The 14261-nt window shown below is 48.3% G+C and overlaps 1 protein-coding gene across 13 annotated transcripts in view; it reads left to right on the top strand.

The window, feature by feature from the left end:
• Window positions 1-14261, top strand: part of CLEC16A (C-type lectin domain containing 16A) — a 200952-nt gene that overhangs the window by 24190 nt on the left and 162501 nt on the right. For 10 of the 13 annotated variants that reach the window (XR_003522964.2, XR_003522965.2, XM_027610767.2 and 7 more), the window contains exons 5-10: window positions 570-675; window positions 2035-2040; window positions 2421-2544; window positions 5342-5516; window positions 6975-7028; window positions 9910-10023. Coding sequence is in view for 11 of the 13 variants with exons in the window: in XM_027610767.2 (XP_027466568.1) it covers window positions 570-675; window positions 2035-2040; window positions 2421-2544; window positions 5342-5516; window positions 6975-7028; window positions 9910-10023 (579 nt within the window). In the remaining 2 variants the exon portion in view is untranslated. The remainder of the gene's footprint in view (window positions 1-569; window positions 676-2034; window positions 2041-2420; window positions 2545-5341; window positions 5517-6974; window positions 7029-9909; window positions 10024-14261) is intronic. The other 3 variants (XM_027610768.2, XM_027610774.1, XM_027610776.1) reach the window with 1 other exon arrangement.

The following is a 14261-nucleotide window of genomic DNA, read 5'->3' on the forward strand; positions in this document are numbered from 1 at the left end:
TGTTTAATGCCAGCAGATTCCCCAACCCCTCCTCCTCCATGGTAATGTGTTTATTTTTAGTATTTCTAAGTAGAGAAATGTGTCCTAGCCAGAAGAGATTCTGAATGCCATAAAACTTCACACTTGCCTTTCATTAGTTGAAGTGGCCTCTGAGAGTAACAACCGGCCTCACTGCTGATGCTTGTTAGGTGGGAGGTCCGGTGCTAGGCTCCAGCCCCTGAAATCACCTCAGTGACTCCTAGCATCTGCGAAGTGGGCGTTGTGATTCCCATTTTATAGACGCAGGCACAGAGGCTGAGGAATATTATAGCACGCAGCTGCGAAGTGGCAGGACACATCACAAGCCCAGGTCTGGCATTGTCGAGACCCTTTTTTATTTGTTCTGGGACTGTCTCGCCTCCCCCATTCCTTCCCACATTCCCCACTGGGAATGAACCACTGGCTCAAGGTTCATGGGGGATAGTGGTTTTTTCCACTTTTATGGATATTTGATAGGATTCAGAAAGCTGGGTGGGGGGAGGCCTGCGCTATGGGTTTGTAACTCGTTTTTGGTACTTCTTTTGTTTTAGCACACTAATGACTTTGCCCTGTACACAGAAGCCATCAAGTTTTTCAATCACCCTGAAAGCATGGTTAGAATTGCTGTAAGAACCATAACTTTGAACGTCTACAAAGGTAAGCTTCCCTAGGCACTCAGGCCTTGTCTGATTTCTAACCTGACGGCTGGGGCTTGCTCTCTTGAGTCTGTATACACGGCTCTCCGGTGGGGACAGGGGGCTCATGTATGACAGCTGGGGTTGCATGTCTCATGAAAGGCTCGTAGTCATGGAACATTTAACAGGCCCCTTCCGTGAAGTTTTGTGCCACTTCCCTGGCGTGCGCTCAGTCCTACATGTTGAAGTCTCCGTACGGACACACAGTAGTAGTAATGTCCTAAGACAGGCACGTGTGGGACTCCAAGCAGCCATGTGATACTTAGATAAAGCGGAGTTGTCTTTTGAATATTATATTTACATTTTTGTGTTTCAGGCTGTAAACTGTACTTAAGTACAGCCTGGGGTTATGGGATCTTTAAATAATGTAGAAGCATTTGATGTCATGAACAGCAGGGGGCAGCATTGTATTCTCAACGGACTGCAAAGTCCAACAGATTAGCCTTTTGTCAAGATGTACTTAATGCCCAAAACGTCGCCTCTGGGAGAAAGCCCTTCCACGGGTTCCTTGCCCGCCTTGGCACAAAGTCTGGCTGGACGCAAGTTCCCTCGCCTGGAACTGCCCCCCTGAGGGCATGCCTTCTCTGCCTGACACTGGGGTTATTCGCCCTGGAGTCACCACACTGGAGCTGGGACTCCATATTCTCAAGGACTAAAGGGCTTTGACCTTCATGAGTTTTGAGTTATGATGTTATTACTTGAGATGACCCCTAATTGGGGGTGGGAGGAGCTCCTCAGGGACTCACTCCAGCCTTGTTGTGGGATTGCTCTAAACTGAAGAGCCTAAGAGCCCGGTGGGTCTCCTGCCCAGGGTCCCAAACGGAGGGTCAGAGAGCTGGATCCAGCCCTCAGACGTGTTTTGATTGGCTTAGGTATTCCTTGAAAAGATACGTAGTTGCCAGTATTTAAACACGGGGAGATCTTGGGTCACTCTGTGGATTTCTGACTTGAAAGTAGAGACTTGGCTGCTCGGGGCCCACAGTCTTGTAGGGCGGTGGTGAGTGGGCACTGAGAAGCAGCGCCTCTCCCTGGGGTTGAGGCTCGGGCTCCCTAGTTCACAGGCTGGGTCTCCCAGCCTCACTCACTGAGTCACCAGCCCACCCAGCAGGCTGCTGAGTTTGTGCCCTGGTCTGAGCCCCAGTTCTGCCGCCCCTGCTCTCTCCTCTCTCTTGTTCTCTTCCAGCCCGTATCTTTAGATGCCTCCTGCCCTAGCCCTCTGTCCCTCTGAGCAACTGTCTCACCATCCCAGTTCCTAACCCTGTTAACTGTTGTCTGTTTTTTGCCTTTCCTTCAATGACGATTCCCGTGTTCCTTATTCCAGTGTCATGTAAGTTATTAACTTCTGGTTTTCTGCTTTCTTAACTTATCCTTACACGTAATATACAGGAAACTTGCCTGATAATGGCATGGTTTCCATTGTAGTTAAGCTAAATACATTGCTAAGAAGTAGCCTTTCTGATTGCACTATTAATGTTTAGCCCAATTAATTCATTTTATTAACTATAAAAATAGCATAAGAACTGCCTTGATGTGTATGGTTTCATGAATAAGATAACCATTTTTCTAGTATTCCCAGGAAAGACAGAAAAGGTTCAGATTATAGCAGAGAGCTTTTTCATTGTGGGTTTTTTTTTTTTTTTAATCTCCCCCAGTTATTTTTGGTAGCTTGACTTTTTTTTCTTCTTCTTCTTTTGTGAATTTTCTCAGTGGATAACCAGGCCATGCTGCACTATATCAGAGATAAAACCGCCGTTCCTTACTTCTCCAATTTGGTCTGGTTCATCGGGAGCCACGTGATCGAACTTGATAACTGTGTGCAGACTGATGAGGAGTAAGTGACCGCCTTGGGGGGGGGGAGTTGGGCGCGGGTGTTTCCCAGGCAGAGAGAGTAGTTAGGGGAGAATTCCATTTTCATCGAGGGGAAATAAAACACTAGCACGAAACTTCCCCACCTGTGTGTTGGCCGAATGTGGACTTCTGTCCTGGGAAAGGTTCCACCCACCTTCCACTTTTTATAACTGCGGAAAGTTAGAAACAACTCTCATACCTCCTAGAAGGGAAGAGGGTCACTGAAATCAGCGCACCCGTATATGGGGTGTCAGGCAGCTGGTAGGAAGAGTAAGAAGATCCGCCACCTGGTGAGCAGATAAACAAAATGGGGCGTTTGCATACAGTGGGATGATACTGGGCAGTAAAAGGAAAGGAAGTGCTCACACATGGCATGCCATGCTTGGACCTTGAGAGCATGATGCTCAGTAAAGGAAGCCAGATGTAAAGGATCACACTCTGTGTGACCCCATTGATATCATATGCCCAGAACAGGCAGGTCTGGAGAGACTGAGCATAGACTAGTGGTTTTCCAAGATGGAACAGGGGGTGTGTTGAGGGGAAATGGGATTATAGGGCTGTTTTGGGAGGAGGGGTTAAAAATGTTCTAAAGTGAATCAGGAGGACAGTTGGACAACTCTGCAAATGTACTAACAACCATTAAATTGTACACTTGAAATTGGAGAATTTTATGGTGTGGGAATTATATCTCTGTAAATCTGTTAAAAACAAACAAACAAACAACACAACACAACAGATTAAGATGGTGATTTGGGCCCCAGAATGATGAATACAAGTCCCAGAGCAAGATTCCTCCAAGTCGGCACTATTGATCTTTGGAACTAGGGAATTCTGGGTTCTGGGGGGCCATCCTGTGTAGGATGTTTTGCAGCATCCCTGGTCTCCACCCACGAGATTCCAGCAGTGCCCCTTTTCCAGTTGTTTCAACCAAAAACGTCCCCAGACATTGCCAGATGTCTCCTTTGAGGCAAAATCGCCATCTGTGGAGAACTACTGCCCCAGACTGACAGCTTAGTGGAGCCCTGGAGAGAGGCTCACCTAGGCGGCTCGGGATGATAAGGGGATCCAGGAAGGAGGTCTCCTGGGGGACAGGGCTCAAGCCATGGAATATGAGCCCCAATACTGGGAGAGAAGCGGGGATAGGTGGGTGGCAGACCCGACAGGGCATTTGGGAAAACCAGGACGTTTATGGAGATGAGTAGTTATGGATGTGACACATAATGTGGCACTTGCTTCCAGAAAAGGCAAAAAGTTATTCCAGGAAGGAAGTGGACTCCTCATCCTCTGTGTGGCCCTACGGTGAATGGTCCTGATGATGTCAACACCACTTGTTGATGACTTGAGGGGGAGGGGCGGAGGGAACGATAAGAGTTCCGTCATACCAGGAGGTCATTACACGATATCTAAAATGGCTCAAAATAGACGACCTTGAAGATTTTCTAGAGGTGTGGGTGGCACTATCCACAGAAACAATTCAAAAGTTAAAACCTGTCTTCTCTGGAGAGACTGGGCCAGAGCTGCTGTATTTTATTATCAGCTTATCAATACCCTTTAACTTTTAAACCCATCTGCATATGTTTTTTTAAACTAAAGGTTTAAAAAGTAAAGTGTGTTAACTATCTTGCTGAAGAAAAATTCCCACAGTATCTTACTAAATGGGGGAAAAGGTTGCAAAACATAGCGAATAAATGTTGTAAGTCTCGGCTGGATGGTGGGCTCATAGGAACTCATCATACTGTTAGCTTTTACAACACGTATTTGCTATGTATATTCATTAAATAGCTTATTAGAGTACACTAAGAATTATTAGTTATGTGAAAGAAACAACATTGATCCTATTTTTACTTTTTTTTTTTTTTAAGGCACGTATGGTTAGATGGATAGCTACATAATACCTGCATTTAGATGTGATTATAGGGGGACATAGAAATGGGAATAGGAAAACAGACTGTAGGGTCACAAGTCCCAAAATGTTATCTCTTAGTGGTTGGACTACAGGAGACCTTGATGTCTTTTGCTTTTTGTTCTTCAATTTCCCGTCTTCTGAAATGACCATCTATTACTTGAGTAATAATTATAATACAAACAAAATGTCTTACCACAGCTACATTGCTCCTTGCAACATACCACTTTGGGGGTAGTGAAAGTGTGCCACTAGCTGTTTTTGGGGTTCTGTTCTTGGCAAGTGTAAGACTGATGACCCATGGGGCCCAAGAAGCATGCTTGTTGCTTTACTGGAAAGAGACAGAGACCTCTGGGCCTGGGGTCGAGTGTCACCTCCTTGCGCTTTGCCCCTATATGACCTCAGGGCCAGGGGGTTGGATGTGGTTGCTGAGGGCTGCTTTTCTCTTTGGTACTCCTCTGGAGCATTTTAATTAGCAAGGATTTATTGCTCCATTAATACTCCTTATCTTGGGAGGCAGGGGATCTTGCCACATTGACTAGCAGCTACTCTTGTGGAATGGCTTGCTAAGGGAGCTGGATTTTGCTTTATTTACCCATTTTGTTTTGGGCTGTGGTGGTGGTAGTGGGTGAGTTGTGGTGAGGCCCCCAGAGGGTGGGGGTTACCCCAGGAGTCCCCTACAATTGATTGTGTTATACCTGCCCATTTTCCCTGTGTGTATGCCACCAGTAGGGCCAGTATAAGTGTCCCTTGAGCCTGTTTGTTGTGTGAATGTTTGTTGTATGAATGAAACACTCCATCTGACCCAAGTCCCAGGCCAAGGCCCAAAGGCTCCGTGCTTTGGCTTCCAGGCTAAGGCTGTCCTTTTTCTTGGCAGACACCGGAATCGGGGGAAACTGAGTGACCTGGTGGCCGAGCACCTGGACCACCTGCACTATCTCAATGACATCCTGATCATCAACTGTGAGTTCCTCAATGACGTGCTCACAGACCATCTGCTCAACAGGCTCTTCCTGCCCCTCTACGTGTACTCACTGGAGAACCAGGACAAGGTGGGTCTGGGGGCCTGGCCCCACCATGCCTGTGGGCTGAAGGCAGTCTTCAGAAGGGGGAAGGACAGTCCCCTTGAATAGGACCAAGCTTCGCAAGGGACCAGGGCTTGAGCCTGAGAGAGATGCCTTTCAAAAGCACACTGGTTTTCTTTTCCTTTCCTTTTATTTCCTGGGGGAGGAGGGGTAGGTGGAAAGAGGGGAGGCTGAGAGGGAGAGTGTGTGTGTGTGTTGGGGGGACAGCTATAAAAGTGAGTGGGAAAAGAACAGGACACCAGAAGGAAACAGGAAACCTCTATGAATTTAGGTTTTTGGTTTCTGTGCATCCTATGCTTGAGCTATTCTCGTTCCTGGTAACTTTTTCTGATAGTCGCCAGAGTGACTTGACTTGCAGAAGATCCAGTCAGCCACAGAACTTGCACAGCATGGATGGGAAGGGTTGGAGCACACTTCGGAAAAGATCCCAGAGCAGTGACTGTCCACAGTTAGGCTTAGAATCCTGTGTGGGTATTGAAATGCACATCCTCAGGGGCCCGCTCTCCGTCTCAGATTCTGGCTCTATGGATCTGTAGTGGACCTGCCGTCTGCATCTTTAACCTGTCCCCCAGGTGGCTTTGAGCTGGCCGTTCTCAGATCCTATCGTGAGAATTTCTGCCCAGTCCTTCCCAGAGGTAAGGGGCAGAGACCTCAGCAGGAGGCAGGATGGAGCCAGTTGGTTACTGTGCAGGGGCTCCAGCCTCTGCGGATGTGCCCCAGGGGGTTGTAGCTTTCTTTCTGGAGATGGAACATGGAGATTCTTTCTAAAAACCAGTAAATAGAAGAAAACTGCATCTGTAACTAGATCTATCAGAGGCAGCTCTGGGAGGCAGAGAAAGCACGGGCCTTGGAGTTTTCAGACCTGGGTTCAAATTCTGCTTCTTCCCTTTCCTCACTCTGTGGCCTTGGCCAAGGCAGCTAACCTACCTGAACCAAAGCAGGGTCTTGAAGATCCTCACAGGGTTGATGTAGGATGGAGCACATTGAAGTTCAATACAAACAAGGGACTTTCCCAAGGCCAGCGTGCCCCAACCCCTCCTTGGCCCATTTTGAAAGCTCTTCCTGAGAAGAGGCCTCTCCTGTGGGGCAGTGGGCTCAGTGCCCCAGCTGGGGGAAATTCACATTCCTGGTAATTTAAGGAGCTAGTTCTTCTCTTCTCTTCTCTTCTCTTCTCTTGACTAGTGGTGAAGGATTTCTCAGGTGGAAAAACAGAGGCCTGGAGCATGGTATTGGATGGGATTAGACTGCGAATTTATTTTGCAGAGTGGACTTTTCACTAGTACCAGGAAAGAACAGCCTTGGGGGCGTGGGGGAAGTGGGGGACAGGCTGCCTCGCCTTCAGACAGGTGGCTTTTGGCTTCATGTATTTTGTGCTGCTCACGTGTGTGACCTGGACTTCTGTCTCTTTCCCTTAACCCTCACTAGGGAGGAGAACGCCCGAAGATCAGCCTGCCGGTTTCTCTCTATCTCCTGTCGCAGGTATGGTTCATCATTTGCCTGCTTCCCCAACCACATTTGGGGGTCCTTTGGAGGACCAGGCCACATCGCCCTGTCTTCTTTCTGCGGGATCCCCCATCTTGAAGTAAAACAACAATAAAAGGAAGGGGAGGATCTCTATTTTTCAGACACAGAGTAGAGGGGCTGGTATCTTATTCGTGGTAGTGGGTAGAAATTGAAAGAAAAATGAAAAGTAAATCAAACCTGGCACTTATGTGCTTGGTTTTTACCATGGGGACTGAGGTTTTCAAACAACCAAGGAGTGTTCTAAATACTCTGGAGATGTGGACGGCATGGGTCTTATTCATGGTATTTTGAAATAAGCCCCAAACTGCAGGACCCACTATGTGTGTATATCCCTGCAGCAGCCTTGGTTTAACAAACTTCGACTAATGAGGCTGTTTTTAAAGACTTTTGTCGTGGTTGTAGTTCCCAGATTACCTTCTGGAAGGTATCTTGTAGCAGCCTTCATTCCCAGATTTGTGTCTTGAGCCAGTTTGTCTGCCTCCCCCTCCTTAAACAAGTGTGTTTCCTTCTCGTAATTATGTAATATTTACAAGAAGGGAAAAACTCCATGGTGACCCAGTTACATAACTTTAAAAATATTTTTATTACAAGCAGTCCAGACTTTAAGTCCATCTCATTAGACTGTCAAGTAGTCAAACGTTTGACCAGAGTTCTGTTCCCACTTCTGCAGTGGCGCAGGTATTTATTGGCTTTGCCGAGAGAACCAAGGCCTTCTGCCCTTGGTCCCTGGGCCATTTGGAGATTGAGGCAGGGCTGAGAAGAGTCGCAGCCCCGGCCTCCCCTGGTGGCTAAGCCAGTCGGGGTCCACACGCGGCCTGCTCCTTGCTCCCCCCTCAGAGTCTTATGCTGGGGGCTCTGTTTGCCTGGAGCTCTGCACCGGTTCCCACTCCTTCTGAATGCCCCTCTGTGCGACGGAGCTCCATGCAAACCCCAGCCTCTCCTGGCACCCTTTTCTGCCACCTCATTACAAATCTGCCCGAACCTCCTGCTTGGGATTCTGGGAGTCTGGCAGGACCTGAGCAGCCAGATGCTCAGCCACAGGAATCCCATGGAAAGCACTCCCAGGACCCTGTAGCTGTTGGAGCATTGCATGGGCAGAGTCTCCTCTCAGGAGCATGGGGTCAGGCCACGCCCCTTCTCTGAGAACCCCTTTGCTCCTGTTTTCTTAGAGAAGGACTAGCAGCTCAGGCACCAAATGACTTGTCTCAGTATCTCACAAAAAGCATAGCATGTGATTTGGCATCCTCAGCTGGAGCCACAGGGCCCATCCTCCCCTGCGTTTTCAATTAGCTTTTTCATATTGATGCCCAAAATGTGTGAAAACCTCAAATCAGGTAGAAATCTCATATCTTTTGTGCCTCCGTCAAAGCACCCTTACAAATTATTTAATAAGCACAGCTATAAAACCCAGAAAATTCACCTTAATGACACTAATTTAGTGTGACCGGGGATGCTGTCGTTCTAGAAGTCTCCCTCTTACTCCCGCCCCCAGGCACCAGGTGCCATTGCCCAGATGCAGGAGTGTTTCAGTGTCTGGCTTAGCTGCTGCTGCTGCTGCTGCTGCTGCTGCTGCTGCTGCTGCTGCTGCTGCTGCTGCTTCTTCTTCTTCTTCTTCTTCTTCTTCTTCTTCTTTTTTTAACAATGTTTGTTTTTAATAAATTTTTTAAGTTAAAAAGTTCAAACAGGTGAAAACCAAGTTTCCTTTCTACTTTTGCTTCATTGCCTGATTTCTGTCCCCAGAGATAAGTATAGTTACAGGGTTTTCCTGTGCCCTTCCAGAGACATTGCCTGCAGGGGGTTCTTAACTGGGGGTGATTTTGCCGCCCCCACCCCGGGATGTTTGGCAACCTCTGGAGACATGTTTGTTTAGGTAGAGGCCAGAGATGCTGCCAAACATCCCACAATGCACACGACAGCCCCCCCGCCCCCCGCAATAAGGAATTATGGCCGCATAATAGCGCCAGGGTTTAGAAATCCTGTTCCATGTGTATGTAAGCAAATGCAGATATGCACACACACCCTTTTTCTGTAAAAATGGTGGGTATGTCCCAAGCTGTGCTACACCACTGGCGTTGTCTTTATATTTTCAAACAAAGTAGCAGGTGTGTCTGAGCCAGCTTTGAATACTCTGATTCCCAAAGCTGTTCTTCTGAGCATTGGGCAACAGGGTGGGGTAGCAGGGCCATCCCAGACAGCGCAGTGCCTTCTGATTTTGCATGCTGGCACAACTAGGCCTGACTCTGGCTCGTGTGGCCTTCCTTCCCCACAGCGTCCACACCTCCCATCGCTGCCATGAAATCTTGGTGTGCTGAAACCCACCGCGGGGGTCAGAGCTCGTTCCAGCGATGGAATCTCTGGGTAGCCGACCCTTTGCCAAGTCCTTGATTAGAACAAGACTCGCCGGCCCCTTCTTCCCGTCTATAACTGAAATGCTGGGTTGGTGCCTTCCAGTCTTAGCATAATCAAATTTGACACTAAAATGCCTGTGGAGAGGAAGGAGTGTGCTGGTTTGGCTGCTGCTTTCCCACGTTGTTCCACATCAGCCGGATTTGGCTTCCCCCAGCCATGAGGGACAGTCTTGCTTTAATGCACTTCCTTCCGCTGGGGAGCAGCCAGCCAAATAGGCAACAGTCTGAATGAAGGAGGGGCCGACTCTGGATGGAGAGAGGCATCACTGGCTTCTCTTAAATGGGACCCATTCTTTGGATTTTGCTTCATGGGGAATGCTGCTCAACACAGGGCCTAAGTAGCCCAACCTAGTTGTTTCTGATCCAGAAAGGGAGAGGTGGAGAGATTGCAGGCTTTAATGCAAATCCGATGTCTTCTTTCTCACCAGGTCTTCCTAATTATACATCACGCACCCCTGGTGAACTCGTTAGCTGAAGTCATTCTGAATGGTGATCTTTCTGAGATGTACGCTAAGACCGAACAGGATGTTCAGAGAAGTTGTGTAAGTCATTAGTGTTGGGACTGTTCCTAGACCTTGATAAGAAGCCGCTGCTCAGTTTGCTCATGCGTGTGTTTCTCTAAAACCAGAAACCGCAACATTCTGCCTCTACAGCAATGATGATGTGTAAGCTGGTCTGGGATTCAAGGAACCTAATCAGAGTCTTGAAATGTGTACCCAGGAAAACCTGGGTTGGGTACTGAGTGGATCTGATTGATCGTATGTTATTGAACAGGAAATCGTACTGCTCTGGGCCCCAGGTTATGTATCTGTGAGACACTGTTACTGGGACGGAATGAGGGGATACTTGTCTAAGGCACAAATACCTACAGAGGCTGGACAGAGAACATCTATGCATGATGTGGGCCCCCATGAGAGAACAGTAGGGAAGGGTGGGGACTGTGGCAAATTGGAGAGCATATGCATCCTTTGTCAGTTCTGCAGGAATATGGGTGCAGTAGTTCCTGGTTTCCTCATGTTTCCAGAGAAGCTGGAAATCTGCATTTGAATGCCAACACTCGCGAATTTTAAACGATCACCCAGCTGTGGCCTAAACAGAGCACATCTACAGTTTGTGCACGTTTGTGCATTTTGCACTCTGCTAAAGGAAGACTCCTGAGACTGGTGTTATGATTTCTTCCCAGGTTTTCCCAGCTTGGCCCCTGTGTCTCTTGCCTGTCTTCCCTCCTACTATCCTGCTCCTGTGTCCTGAGCTCCAGGCTTCCTTGGTACCAGTCCAGCTTGCTTTTCCCCCAGCATGCCCTGTGTTTCTGCCTCTGTCCCTATGACCTTACCGTACCTGCACCCTGGAAGGCCCTTGCCCCAGGTTCCCTCTGCTTGCAGCAGCTTTAAGCAGCTCTGGCAGGCACCTTGTCTCTTTGTATCTGTTGCAGCTTGGGCTTGGCATATGTATCTGAGATGAGCACAGTGTCTCACACAAAGGCTGTTTGGGGAGCACTATCTCTGCAACCGGTTTCTCAGGCAATAGGCACAAAGGTAACAGGGCTAGGTTTGCCCTTGGGCAGTCGACTCTGTTGCCATACCTGAGCTAGCAGGTGGGTGGAGTGTGATCCTGTAGTGCGAAAGGCCAGGACCGCCCGGAGTGCAGTGACAGGAGTCCCTGCCCTGCTGGTTTTTCTGGTGTGTGGCGGCTTGGCTGGGCCCCCTTTGGCTGTTGAAGGGAGTCATAGAGCCTCTGAAAAGGTTCCCAGAAACTTTCTGGCCTTGGTGGTGGTGGCATTAGTTCAGCTGAATTGAATGGGGCCCTTTCATGGCCCCTGTCTGGCCTATCCCTTCTTTGATTCATTCAACAAGTGTTTATTAAGCCCTTTCTTTAGATTAGGCACTGTGTTAGCTCTGTGGATATACAAAATCCTAAATAGTCTGTCTTGTTGGAGCTTTATAGCCCAGTAGGAGAGACCGATGTTGATCAAATAGACAAACAAATGTACTATCGCAAGTCTTAGAAGTGCTCTAAAGGGAAGGAGTAGCTTTTGGCGAGAGGATGTAACCTAGCGGCGACAGGGGTGACGAATACTGAACCGGGAAGGGCTCCCCTCGGGGCCCGTGCCAGGACACCATAGATGAGCACACATGGAACTGACTTGGTGTTTATGGAGCTGGAGACATTTCTCTGCAACTTTCTTAAACTCTGTCTTGCCGACTGAACGCAAACGGTGGCATGCTGACTCCACAGAACCCATGGGGCCTCCCGGTCCGAGCTGCTGAGGCCTGCCAGCTCCCTTCACGCACATTGTTTCACCCCATTTAGAAAACAGGTGGAGCAGGTCCAACTCCAGAGGGCTGTTGGTGAGGATGGGAGGGAAATATATCGAAAGTGTCCATCAGGTACCTGACGGGTCCAGTCCAGCCCTCAGAACTGTTTGGTTTGGTCTTTGAAGTATTTAAAAGAAAATTTTATGGATGACCAACTTTAACATTTAGGAAGTTCCACATATAACTCCAGATTTCGGGATTGCGTTGAACAGTCAGCAGGTCTGGTCCCCATTATACGCATGTTTCCGCAGCAAGCTTCTCCGAGGCGGCCCCCGCCATCAGACGGGGCATGTGTTTGCCATCGGACGTGCTCCCTCCCCATGCAGCCTCTACAGACCCGTACGGCATTTACATTAATAGCAAGCTGGGATGTGCTGAGTCCCTTTGGACTTTCTTTGGTCACTGCTCAGGCTTTGTCCCAGAAGGTCTTCCTGTAAGACATTCAGTGCCAAAGTTCGACTTGGTATTCCAAGAGATGAACGCAGAGATCTTTGGGGTGCTGGGGCTTGCAGGTTTTTTCATTGCGATTGATAGGCATGCAGTTGTGAGAAATAATCATACCCCTTGCCCTGGTCATCCTCTAGTGGTTACATCTTACAAAACTCTAGTACAGTGTCACAGCAGGATACTGGCCTCAACGCTTGGGGTTTGCAATTTGAGCAAAAGCAAATTGCACAAAGTTCCTGGCGACCGCTCAGCTTGGGATACCCACTTTGGTTGAACCCTCTAATGAGAGGGAGCCTTAGGAGATCTGTTCTTTCTCCCGCCGGCCTCCTTTTGGGATGAAGTTCCTGCCTCCATTGTGATAGACACACAACTGCTTGTTGTAGTGGACGCCTGAACCAAAAATGAGATTGTTTTGAGTGTGGAAGGAATTGCCAGCCCAAGTGAAAGTGTCAGCTTTCTGCTTCCGGGTATCGCCTTTCCCTGGGTGCAGAATCGAACTTTGTTGTGTTCGGATGACTGCACTTGAAACTTGGGTAGAGTGGAGGTGAACCCCATTTATGACTTGCTTGACAATAGTCCTGGTAAGATTCACCTTCCTTCCCTCTGAGCAAGAACAGTCTCCTATTGTTTCCTGCCTAACTCGGATGTGGTTTGATCATGCTCGTTTTAAGTTTCTTGATCTTTTTTAACCTACTTTCTCCTTCCCGTAATTTGTAGATAAGTTACTGGTATTGCTTCATTTTTACCAGCAGACCTTTCACAAAACCAAACCAAAATTGAAGAGAGAGAAGCAGAGGGAAGAGCAGAGTTATTTGAAAAGTCTGTAATTTAGGGTTAAATTTAAAACACATCAGCATGGTTAGGTAAATGTCTAATTGAAATTCATCTGTGCATTAAAATCATATGGTTCCTGCTAAGAGCCAGTTCTTGCTATAATTCTAATGCAGAGCAGATCCTGTTTCTTGTTGAGGGAAATAGAGTAAGAGAACACTAATCCTGAAACTGCTAACGTCTCGTTATTTTTTGCAACATGAACACATAGATGAGATTATGGGATATGCATCGTTACCTACAGGTGCTTTTTTTTTTTTTTTTTTTTTAAGGGCCTGTTTTCATCCTCTGCTTCTGTGGAATAGTTTCCTTTGTTTTGCATTGTTTTGCAGTCCATTTCCGCAGCAGAGATGCAGTGGTGCATAGTAAGGATGCGACCCCTGGCCTCTTTGGGCTTCCCATGCCCCGTTAGTGGAGGGGGCCCTGTCCTGGAGATGCTGACGTCACCTGTGCCATCTTGGGCTTGCCAGAGATACTCAGGGACACTCACTGCGGGAATGAGCAACTCGAAGGGTGAACTGGGGGTCGGGTCACAAGGGTTCTTGTGATGTTCTTAGTGACTCTCAAAACAGAAATAGCTTCAGAGCCTGACCCTCACGTGCCACCTTTTTGCTCCGTGACAGGCTTTGGGGGAGGAGTGTTAGGGCCGATTGCTTTTGGTACTATTGTGCATCCCGCCTTACGGGACAGTCTAGCGGAGTGGACTCTGGAGTCAGGCTGCTCAGGGCCCCCAAATCCCGGCTCCTGGTCTCACTAGGTATGTCCCAGGGCAAGATAGTCCACTCCCCAGGCATCCGTTTCCTCTCTTCTCCAATTAGAATAATGGGCATGGGTCTGCAGAGAGGATTACATGCAGGGTAAAGTGCTTCTCCTAAAGCTTAGTGCACATCAAGACCTAAATATTAGATGTTATCGTTACAATGATCTTAGTTTCTGAAGCCATGCAGCAACCCCCGAGTCCCCTGCTTGGGACCTTCCTTCTTGGGATGATTAAGGTAGAGGCACTCTGAGAGCACCCCTTAGGGAGATGCCTTATGACTAGAGGCGCTGAGGGCACTGAGGGCCGGGTGGTAGCAACAACAATGACAATTATAGCACTAATTGTTAAGTGTTGCCTTTTCTTGGCAGTGGGCTGAGCTCTGTGCATTTCTGGCCCTGCAACTTAGCCAGCCCCAGAATCGATCTCT

Source organism: Zalophus californianus, chromosome 10 (assembly GCF_009762305.2).
Source record: "Zalophus californianus isolate mZalCal1 chromosome 10, mZalCal1.pri.v2, whole genome shotgun sequence".
NCBI classification, from domain to species: Eukaryota; Metazoa; Chordata; class Mammalia; order Carnivora; family Otariidae; genus Zalophus; species Zalophus californianus.